We start from the raw sequence: 12,205 nt of genomic DNA on the forward strand, positions 1-12,205 counted from the left end.
ACCACTGAGCCACAGCCCTTCCCCACAGCCAAAGAGTTTTCATTAACTAGGCCCTACTTTGTTAAATGTATGTCCTCCTAGTAACAGGTACAGGAAGCTTAGAAAGTGAAGCAAAGGGGCTAAGCAATATAAAAAAGTACATGTGTCACACTACTACAGAATACAAGTTAATACAAGATCAGAAAAACAACAGCTTTACAGTCAACTAGAGGCAACTGATGACAAGTTAACATACTGTGTGCATCTGACATAAAATGATTACCATGAGTAGTGAGAAAACTAACACATTTGAACACGTGAAGCTGCCTTACATTGAATCAGACCACTGGTCCTTCAAGGTCGGTATCATCTACTCTGACTGGCAGTGGCTCTCCAGAATCTCAAGCAGAGGTCTTTTACTTTACTCACCACCTGGTCCTTTCAACTGGAGATGCTGGGGATTTAACTTGGGACCTTCAGTATGCAAAGCAAACGCTCTACCTGTGAGTCATGGCCCTTCCCCAATCAGTTTAAGCTATCAAGTAAGAAGGCACAAGATGCACACAAATGTGTCAATCACCCTTTTTTAAAAAACCAAACATTTACATTCACTTTTTGCCTCTCCCCCATGGCTTTGGAGTCACACACCTGTGAATCACGTGGTCAGCTAGCATGAAGTATATTTAATATGGAAAACCAAAAAGTGCCTCTGACCTGATCACAGAATACTCTCACATTATTTTTTCCAGCAAACATGCATGTAGATTAGAATACATTAAAAGTTCTTGCAATTTATACCTAATCATAGAATCACAGAGTTGGAAGGAGTCATACAGGACATCTAGTTCAACCCCCTGCTCAATGCAGGATCAGCCTATAGTACCCCTGACAAGTGTTTGTCCAGCTGCTGCTTAAAGACTACCAGTGAGGGGGAGCTCACCACCTCCCTAGACAGCTGATTCCACTGTTGCACAACTCTTAAGTGTTAAAAAGTTTTTCCTAAGATCCAGCCGGTACCTTCCTGCCCTTAATTTAAACCCATTATTTCAAGTCCTGTCCTCTGTTGCCAACAGGAACAGCTCCGTGCCCTCCTCTAAGTGACAGCCCTTCAAACACTTCAAGAGAGCAATCATGACCCCCCCCCTTCAACCTCCTCTTCTCCAGACTAAAACACTACCAAGTCCCTCAGCCTTTCCTTATAGGGCTTGGTCTCCAGGCCATTGATCCCTCTAAGCCAAGTTAGTGCAAGCTAGCTCATAGTTTTTTTAGCCCCCAGCTCACATTTTTATCTTAGCTTATAAAAGATGGCTCCAGAGCAAACTAATTTATGCAGCAGCCAAATCACTCACTCACAAATTTAATGCCAGCAGTTCACAAAGTAGAATTTTTGCTCACAAGATTCCACAACTTAGAGGAAGCATTGCTCCAGGCCCCGATCATCCTTGCTCTTCTCTGCACACGCTCCATTCTGCCCCCATTCTTTGTGAAGTAAGACCTCCAGAACTGCACACAATACTCCAGGTGTGGCCTGACCAATGCAGTGTACAGCAGGACTATCACATCTTGTGATCTGAATATTATGCCTCTGTTGATATACCCCAAGACTGCATTAGCCTTTTTTGTTGCTGCATCACAGTGGCTGCTCATATTTAAATTTTGGTCCACCCTTATCCCAAGATCTTGTTCACACACACTGCTACCCAGAAGTGTATCCTCCATCCAGTATGCGTGTTCTTCGTTTTTGTTACCCGGATGTAGAACTTGGCATTGATCCTTGTTAAACTGCATCTTGTGCACATCTGCCCATTTTCCCAGCATTCTCATATCTCGTGGAATTGCGTTAGCTGCTCCTCCCAATTTAGTGCCATCTGCAAATGTAATGAGTACCCCTCCACACCCTCATCCAGATCATTTATAAAATTATTGAAAAGTACTGTGCCCAGAACTGAGCCCTGTGGCATCCCACTGGACACCTCCCTCCATTCAGATGACTGACATACCACTGATAACTACTCTCTGAGTGCGGTTCTCCAACCAGTTCCCTGTTCACCTAACTATCCTACAGTCCAGTCTACAGTCCTTTAGTCTGCACATCAGAACATCATGAGGAACCCTGTCAAAAGCTTTACTGAAATCCAGGTAAACAACATCAACAGCATTCCCTCGATCCAATAAGCTTGTCACTCTGTCAAAGAAGGAAATGAGATTGGACTGGCCGGACCTGTTTGGGGACAAATCCATGCTGACTTCCCCATATCACCAAGTTGTTCTTCAGATGCTCGCAGATTGGTCCCTTTAAAATTTGCTCCAGTATCTTCCCTGGGACAGAGGTCAGACTGACTGGCCTGTAGTTTCCTGAGTCATCCCTCCTCCCTTCTTTGAAAATTGGAATAACATCTGCCCTCCTCCAGTCTTGTGGCATATTTGCTGTCCTCCAAGAGGTCTGGAAGATGATGGACAAGGCTCTGCAAGCCTACAACCATCTCTAGATGAGTCTGTTCTCTTCTTCAGGGGAAAAACTGAGGCAAAATAGGCACTGAGCCTTTCTGCCTTCTCTCAGTCCTCTGTCAGAGTTTCTCCATTTTCACCCAACAGTGGGCCCATCACCGCTTTTATCTTGTGTTTGTTCCTCACATATCTGAAAAAGAGTTTCTTGTTGTAGCAGGCCTCCCTGGCCAGCTTTAGCTCACAGTGAGCTTTGGCTTCTCTGATGGCTGGCCTACAGTGCCTAGTAATCCACAGATACTCTTCCTCAGAGGTATGTCCTTGCCTCCACTACTTGAACCTTCCCTTTTTCTCCCTTAGCACATCACACAGTTCTCTGTTCATCCACATTGGCTTCTTGGATCCCCTACCATGTTTCCTTCTTGTTGTAATACTGACAGCTTGAGCTTGCAAGAGCTCTTATTTTAGGAGAGGCCACCCTTCACTTGCTCCTTTCCCTTCCAGCAGTCTTGCCCATGGAATGATTCTCATCATACTGCTGAGTTTATTAAAGTCTGCCTTACAAGTGTGGTTATGAACTTTGTTGGTCCCCCACAGCAAAGGGAATTCTAGCAGGACATGGTCACTTCCCCCTAAAGTCCCCACCACATTCACCCCATCTGCCATCTCTTGCTTGTTGGTCAATATTAAGTCAAGTACGGCTGAGCCCCTTGTAGCTTCCTCCACCATTTGATGGAGGAAGTTGCCATCCAGACAGGTCAGGAAGTTGCGTGACTGTGAACACTTTGCAGAGTCTGTCTCCAAGCACACATCAGGGAAGCTGAAGTCAACCATAACTACCAGGTCATGTTATTTGGATACCCTGTCAAGCTGTTCACTGAGGACAGCATCCACCTCTTCATCTTGGTAACTTCGTTGTCTGTAGACTCCAGCCATAATACTGTTTGTCCTTCCTTCCCTTATCCTCACCCAGATATTTCCCACTGAGCTGTCGCCCTCCTCCTGCAGTATTTCCTGACAAACAAACCCTCTCTTCACATACAGTTCCACTCTGCCTCCTCTTCGACCCTTTCGGTTGTTCTTGAAAAACTCGTATCCATCCACTGCTACATTCCAGTCATGTGAATCTTCCCACCAAGTCTCTGTAATGCCTACTAAATCATATCCCTCTGTATGCATTTAGAAGCTCTGCTTTAGATGCTCAAGCTCTTCCTTATTACCCAAGCTTTGAGCATTGGTACATAAACACCTTAAGTACCACACCTTTGGTTCCACTAGACCCGGCCCTCCCAGGTGGGCCTCTGTTGTTTGCTTCCCTTGAAATCCCTATGTTGGTCATCTTCTTCTCCTTGTGGTGTCAATTTAAAGCCCTCTTGATGAATCTCTCCAGGATTCTGCCAAACATAATCTTTCCTGGCCTTAACAGGTGAAATCCATCACGTGCTAGTAGGTTGTTGTCCAGAAAACCTAGCCTGTGGTCCCAGAGTCCAAATTGCTCCTGCCGGCACCACCAACACAGTCAGTGGTTCACCTCCACTACTGTCTGTTCCCATCGTATTCCCCTTTGACAGGAAGGATCAAAGAGAACGCCACCTGTGCTCACATTCCCTTCAGCTTCTTCCCAAGAGCTTCATAGTCAGCCTTAATGTTTTTGATGCTATTCCCGGCTGTGTCGTTCGTTCCCACATGGATCATCACAAACAGCTGATGCTCTGTAGGTTTGATGAGCTTAAGGATCTTCTCTGTAATATCTTTAATTTTCGCCCGTGGCAAGCAACACACCTCTCGGACCAGGGGGTCAGGCCTGGACACATACCCCTCATCAGGGAGTCACTTATGACCAACACCTTCCTTTTCCTTCCAGTGCCATTTCTTTGTATATCCCTGTCATTCTCCCTCTCTCCCCCTTGTGTTTCTGATACTTCCACTGGCAGTGTTTCCATCTCTGCCTCCACCGCAAGAGCCTGTAATCGATTCCTCAGTTCTAATGGCATGGAGTGCTGTCTCACTCAACACCTTTAGGGTCTTGCTGTAGCGCTCTGAGGAGTCTTGTTAGGGCAAGTCAACCACACTTGTCGATTCGACTGGTCTCTCCTTCCCTATGCAGGACATCAAGGCTTCTGCTAATGAACTCCTCCCCTTCCTTGATCTCACAGAGAGTAGTAATCCTTTCCTCCAGGCTTCGAGCCTTCTCTAAAAGTCCTATCAACTGGCACACTTCCTACAGGTGACTGGAAATGGTCTGTGAGCATTCATCACCTCTTTCCCAAGTGGATTCTTTCATCTAGAAATACCTTGGTTTGCTGATGTACCCTGAAACTTAGAGAACTGACCAAATGGCTACCTGAGCCAAAAGGGGAAACCAACAAAACAATATACAATTTTCTTAACTACTTATGGGGTCCCCAAGCCCAATCCCCAGGCTAAGAGCCCTTTAGCTCTTGCCCTTCAGCTCACACCAAAGGCTTGCACCTCTGGCAAGGAGCCTTATATAATTAAAGGCTCACCCAGCAGAGGGCAGAGCCAGCAGTCAGTCCCAGGTAAAACTGCTAAAAGCTGCAATCAGTTTCACCAAGGCAAAAGAGAGAAACAGAAACCACACTTCCTCAAACAGCCACCACTCTCCAACAGGCTATATATACACCCACACACCCTCAAACACTATCCTCCCACACAGTAATCTCAGCTACGTTTCCTCAGTAGTTAAGGAAATGCAAATAACAAAACACTCACCACTCCAGCAGCAGCTCCTCACCTGCCCCTTCTCAGAGCCCAGCTGGCTATTAAGGCCAGTAAACAGTATTTCTGTTCGGAAAGTAGCGTCTTATGCATTTTTTGTTAATGTATTCTGAACTATGAAGTTTGCAAAATCCATCAGTTCCCAAAACTTGTATCTTTTTAGCTTCACTAGAACATCTGAGGTTATTTAATCAATTTAAGCTATATGGTTAAAATGGTTCACCACAATTAATATGAAGAAAAGGATTAGGGGCTAGCTGAGCCAAAAAAGGTGTCAGTGAGCCTACGACCAACACACTGAAGGATAAATCAAACCAGAAGGTCAGACCAGAACCAACGGGTTGAAATTAAATCAAAAGAATTTCCCGCTAAACATTAGGAAGAACTTCCTGACGGTTAAAGTTCCTCAGTGAAACAGGCTTCCTCAGGAGGTGGTGGGCTCTCGTTTGGAGGTTTTCGAACAGAGGCTAGATGGCCATCTGACAACAATGCAGATTCTCTGAACTTAGGCAGATCATAGGAGGGAGGGCAGGAGGGTTGCATCAGTGCTTAGTTCTTATGGCCCTTTCTTACACATCCAGGGAAATGCTAATTGTAACTTTAGGGTAAGGAAGCAATTTTTTCTCCAGGCTGGTTTGGCCAGGGATCCTGGAGATTTTTTGTCATCTTCTGGGCATGGAACAGCGGTCACTGTGGGTGTGCAGGGGGTTGGACTAGATTATCCTGGAGGTGCCTTCCAACTCTATGATTCTAAGGCTGAGCCTGTATGAACATGTTGATTGTTACATAGGATATGCTCTGGATACAATATGACTGTTCATCATTATTAAGCATTTAGCTTGTTCCATGTTTCTATTTAGCATCTACACTGCTCCCTCTCTCTGCTTTAGGACTATGTATCTTTAAGGCAAGGAGTCAGTAGCTCAAGACTTCAGGAATTCTTTATCACTGATGTTAACTGAGCATATTAGAGCCTGAGGTCTTTGGTCTATAAGTACCAGGGCCATTCCTCTACCATTAATACCACTGCTTTGTTTTAAATGGTAAGTTACCTGAATTTCTTATTTAGTAACCAACTTTTATGATGTATAGAACTGCAGCAATATTCTACTGTATTCATCTCATAGAAGCTAGCAGCTATCTTTTTGCCAACATACTCCATCAGTAGATACAATTTTAGCGACCTTGAAAATGTATTATGCAGCTGAAATAGTATACCATGGTTGGTTAAAAAAAATCTAAAACTTATCAAAATTATCCTTCTAAATTAAAATATGTCAGAAGATAAAAGTAATGCTCAAATTTTCTATTTTATATACACACAGGTTTCCAAAATAAGGTCTGAAAAGAATTCTGGAAGAATTCCTTTGTAATGTGTATTATGTATTTATTTTTATTTTTCAATAAATATGTATTTAACAAAAAAATTCCTGAAAGGCCTTAGTCCAACGATATGCTGTGTTCATACACTTACAATTTTATTATATATACCTTTATGAATACCATATGTAGAGACCAATGAATGAAACATATTTGGTCCACGTGATTTTTATGTATATATTTTCTTACTTTTGACTTTATATTTTATGTTTTCAACATCTATCTTGTGTATTTATCAACATAGAACTCTTTTAGTATGACTATATATCCTCTTATAATAGATTTTACCTGTTCCTCAACCTTTTTGATTTATTTTTAGGGCCAGCAACAACCCTCTTGGCTGATACTGTAACTCAGTAACGCAATATAAGCTATCCGGAAGTCTACCTCGGTTTCCAAAACTGCCTCTGCTTCCAAATCCACCAGTTGGTTTTTCTTCTCCATTCTGTTTTCCACCAACACCTAGTGATTGTAAAAAGACAGTCGTGTATATTATAATAGTGATTGTAATGCAATGCAATAGCTTGTTGATCTCTGACATAACACTGTACCCCAGGAAAAGGATTCTGTCAGTTAACTCCATGTTTTATTGAAGCAAAATGTTATTACTACTCTTAGCAATTAAGAATATTAATTGAATATGTAATGTAATTTGGAATGGTAGATTTAAATGCAGTTCTTTGTTTTGGGGACAAGGAAAACACTCTACACAGCCAAGATGCTGTAAAATTCACCTCCATGCTTGAAAAGAGATGGATGGGGTCTAAGGATGGGATTCTCACAAATTAGGGCACATCAATCTCCACTTCTAACATTCTAACCTATGTTGTCGTCCCGTCCCCCCGTCCCCCGTTGAACCAAAACAGATGATAACTAGGAACTGAACTTGTCATTCTTTTGATCTGTTAAAAAAGTGTCCTCACTATTTTGCATGCTAATTTAACAAACCACTCCTATATATACAACTATGATATGTAATTCCATTTCATCATATGACAAAGTGTGTATGCACACAAAAGCTCACACCCTGAATAAAACTTTGTTGGTCTTAAAGGTGCCATTGAACTCCAACTTTGTTCTATTGCTTCAGACCAACACAGCTACTCACCTTGATCTATCGTATATAAGTTTAACTATACATGACTGCTTTTTAAAGATGATGTGAGCTCTGATTCACAAACGATTATGGCTGGACAAATGTTTTTAGCCTTTGAAGTACCAATGGAGTTCTGTTTTAATCTTCTCTAGAGACCCAGTTATTTTCAGTATTAACATTCAGTATAGAGACATCACATCCCAAATCATGATGATCCGGCACTAAACCAGAATGGACATAGTTGATGTACTGTCTGAAGTGACAGATCATAATTATGGCCCAATGAGTCTACACTCCACTCTCGCACAACACACAAAAAAACAGACTGGAGAATTTATATTTCTAATTCCCAAGTGTGCCCCTATCTGCAGATATATAAATCCATGGATGTGGGGAACACTTACTCCAAACAGGTTTTCTGCAAACTAGGTTTGCAGGAAAATCACAAAACTTAAAAATATATTGGGAGGTTTAAATTCCCTTCAAAAATAAAAAGCATTGTCTGCACACACGCAAACAATGCACTTACCTTTGAAAAGTTCCACTGGCAGAGGCTGCTGCAGAGGAGTCTGGAAGCCGCCACCAGACCCAGCCACCTGGAGCCGTACCAGGAGAGCCACTGAACGTCAGGGGTGGGTGGGTTTCCAGGCAAGTGGCCAAGAGCCAGGATGAGGGATAAACTTGGCAGGCCCACCCAGAGCTGCTTTAGGTGAACAGTCAAGTGAAGTGAGAGAAGCTCATTTGGCCTACCTGTAGCATCACTGGGTGAGCCTGAGAGCGGCAGGTGGGGTAGGGAAACTCGGCAAGCCCACCCGTAGCAACTCCAGACAAGCTGCCAAGAACGGCTGGAGATGGGAAGCTCAGTGGGCCTGACTGGAGCTGCTCCAGGTGAACCAGTGATGGAAGGTCAGCTACCAAGAGCACTCCGGTGGGCGGGTCTACCCAATCAACTCCAAGCAAGCTGTTGAAGAAAGGGGGAGGAAAACCTTGGAGGGGGGCAAGCACAGAGAAAGAGAATTACCATATGGCTGTATGTGTACTATAGCCAGGAGATCTAAGATTGTCTGGCCGCCATAAGTTCTAGCTCTGTTAGCGCTGTGCACCACTAGGTGGCAAGCTAGACTTGTTTCTTAGGCATGAGACTTTTCAGAGGTGGTTTACCATTGCCTGCCTCTGTGTCACACACCTGGTATTCCTTGGAGGTCGCCCATCCAAATACCAGCCAGGGGTGACCCTCCTTAGCTTCCAAGATCTAATGAGATCAGGCTAGCCTGAACTATCCAGGTCAGGGAAGAGAGAGCGCTGGGGTGGGGAGGCAGGAAGCGAGAGGAAGAGAGTGGTGGCGTGGGGGGGGGCAGAAAGAAATACACTGATGTGGTAAAGAGACAGAGACAGAGTGATGGGGTAGACAGATTGGGCTGGGGCAGAAAAGTGAGTGTGATAGAGTAGGAGGCAGAGAGAGCGACAGGCATGGGGGAGAGAGTAAGAGAAGGGGTGGCAGGATGGAGAAAGGCACATACAAGTAGGGGGAGATGGGAGGAAACAAAGGTGAGGGGAATACCTCCTTCCAGCAAGTTTCTTTTTTTTTTATGCCCCCCGGAGGGAATTTTTTATTGCATTTTTTAATAAACTACAAACTACAATGAAAAATTGGGAAGGGGTAACTACATCTATGGAGAAAGGAAAGAAAACCACTACTAAAACCCCAAGTATACGAGATCATAACAATAGCTTATATAAATGTTAATCTTAAATTGCTAGTATTACTTTGAACATAGTCGGTTATGCAAATTTTTTTATCTTTTTATCCAATGTTTTAACTGTTTAAGAGAACCCCCAGAGCATCCTATAATAAAACTAACGTTTTAAGGCACAATTCAGAGTCCTTCAGCCTTCATTTTGTCTTATCTTTTCTAATCCTCAATTTATATGTACGCTTGGGGGCAGCCGCCCCCTTATCGGAAAGAGAGTCCTCGTCGGAAGACACAGAGTCCAATTCGCCACTGATTTGCTTTCATCTTCTTCCTTCTCGACCTCGGCTGACTCTCCCAGCTGCACTCTCAGGAACTCATGTGCTTTGGAGACAGAGTCAATCTGTTCTTTTTTATTGTGTAGTTTGAAAATGACGGCTTTTGGAATTAACCATCTATAGACAATGCTGTTTGTAGAAAAAGGATTAAGTCTTTATATTTCTTTCTCTTTTGTCTTATTTCAAATGGAATATCTTTTAGAATCCTGATGGTATTGTCTCCGATTTTCAAGGGTGTTCCCGTAGTTGCTTTTAGGATAGAATCCCTCACATGTCGCTTTGAGAATCTGGCCACTATTTCCCCAGGCAGATTATTCTTTTTGATGTACATGGAATAGGACCTATAGACCACATCCATTTCGCTTGCAAGATACTCCACTTTTAAATCTGTAACTGGGGCTAATGCTTCACTCAGGAGTTGCTTTAGATTCTCACCTTTTAATTCTGGGACCCCTTAAAACCGTAGGACCAAATTTGCTTTCTCCATCTGCAGCTGTAAAAGTTGTGATTCTTCCGAAGCTTGTTACTTTTCCAGCTTTTGCACCTTTTTCTTGACTTTTTTTGTGTTGGCGTCCATTTCCTTCACCTTCTCAGCTGTTTCCTCCGTTATTTTTAAAGTCTCAGTGAGTTGGAACTGCTGAGTTGCAAGATTCTGGTTTAGAGTCGTCAGCTGTTGTTTGATGTTAGTCATCTGGTCCAGCAGAGGGCGCAAGGAATCTGCCAACATTTTGGAGAACTCAGTGACCTCTTCCGGTCGAGGGCTCAAGATCCCGGCTGGTTTCACTTTCGCTGGTTTGTCCTTCTCTGCCCTCTTCCCCACCATCTGGTAAGTCTCTCAAAACAGATTTCAACGCTCTTTCTTCTGCTCCCCCCTTAGTACTTCGTTGTTTAATTCATGCTCATGGGAGGGGCCCCTCCACCACTTGCTTTTTTCACCGTTCCCAGGGGGTAGCTTTCTTTTTAAATTCTCGTATTTCGCTTTAACCCGACTCACTGTTCATTGTTGGACATACGACCTCGCTCGGCACACGTTCAAAACACTCGATCTCCGACACTTGTCCTGGTCAGCGGCTCTAGATCCATACGGACACTCAGCTGCAGGACCGTCAGGGTGGAGGAGCGCCTCAATTCTCCAGCATCGTCCCGGTGAAGAGGTCACCTCTCAAAAGCCCCATGGCTAGGAGCCTTTTGCCAAGGCTCGGGGGGGGAGCGACCCCCCCCCTTTCCGCTGGTGCGCAGATCACATCCCCGGGAGGTCCGGGAGATGCGTCTGCCAGCGTGTCGCCATAAACAGGAAGTCCCCTCCCTGCAAGTTTCTTGTGGATCTCCACTTGCAGTATCTATAGTCATAGGCATGGATGTAAATGCTACTTTAAAAAATCCAGAATGTTCATTTTCAAAGCAGTACCTGCATTCTTAAGTAGTTTAACAGATCTTGAGCTCCAATTCATAACCACTTCCCAGAACACCATACATGCAGTGAACATGCTTTCCAACAGCCTGTCAGGGGTTCCCAACATGGTGCCCATGTGCGCCATGGTCCCACCAACATCTTTCCTAGTGCCTGCCAAATGCTTTTAAAAAGTGGGTGCAGCATTTGCAGGACTTCTGAATGACTGCTCAACAGAGCTTCTGCCTGATATGTCAAGGAGTTACTATTAGACTTCTACATAACTTCACTCCGTAACATTATGTGGCTGGCTCCACCTCCTGTGGCAGCCATTTTCTGATTGTGCCCACCACCCTGTCCCACAGGCTCAAAGAGGCTGGGAACCCCTGGTCTATAGGAACACCACTAGACCAACTGAAAAATTACAAGTGTACTAAGTGACTGCATGCACTGCATAAGAAAAAAAAGGTTTTATAAGCCTAAATAAGATAACTGTATTCAGAACTACATTCCTGAAACTCAAGTAAGAACACACAGATATGTACCTCCAAATTTATGACTCCAAGAAGCTCCATTTTCAGAGAAAAACCTCCCTAAAAATTTAGAATATTCAGCATTTTGAAGTTGTTCATATTTCTAAAGTAGGTACTGGTAATCCACATATTGCTAAAGAACATTTATGAGCTGGAAGTCAACCAAAAAAAACCCTTATAAATGCAAAGTGATACTTCAAAATATAAGAGAAGCCCTACCAGATCAAACTAAATATCTCTCTACTTCATGGGAGCATAACAAGTGCATTTACACAGAATCAGTCTATGGAGCTCAGTATTTAGTCTGACCAGCACCAGTTCTCCCCCAACAATCCATGAACTAGGGATTGAATGTACAAAAAATTATGCTTATTTGAAAAGCTATTTAAACTAGTGGAAACTACATCTTGTGCCAACTAATTATGTAATAATTTATTGTGTGCAGAAGTGCTTCTTTGTTCTGTCCAGATCTTACTTCCAATCAGCTTCTTTGGGTAAACCTGTATTCTGATTTTCTGGGATGGAGAAAACAAGTTCTCTCTATCCATCTTCTTTGTAATATGCGGAATTTTATATACACCTATCATGTGCCTCTCTCCTACCTTTATATACTA

The 12,205-nt window shown here is 43.5% G+C and overlaps 1 protein-coding gene across 1 annotated transcript in view; it reads right to left on the minus strand.

Moving 5' to 3' along the window:
- The window catches only part of DDX4 (DEAD-box helicase 4), a 58,845-nt gene that overhangs the window by 41,123 nt on the left and 5,517 nt on the right, over window positions 1-12,205 (minus strand). Inside the window, exon 4 of the mRNA XM_015423214.1 lies at window positions 6,931-7,005. Coding sequence (XP_015278700.1) covers window positions 6,931-7,005 — 75 coding nt within the window. The remainder of the gene's footprint in view (window positions 1-6,930; window positions 7,006-12,205) is intronic.

This window comes from Gekko japonicus, unplaced genomic scaffold (genome assembly GCF_001447785.1).
Source record: "Gekko japonicus isolate JY-2015 unplaced genomic scaffold, Gekko_japonicus_V1.1 scaffold862, whole genome shotgun sequence".
NCBI classification, from domain to species: domain Eukaryota; kingdom Metazoa; phylum Chordata; class Lepidosauria; order Squamata; family Gekkonidae; genus Gekko; species Gekko japonicus.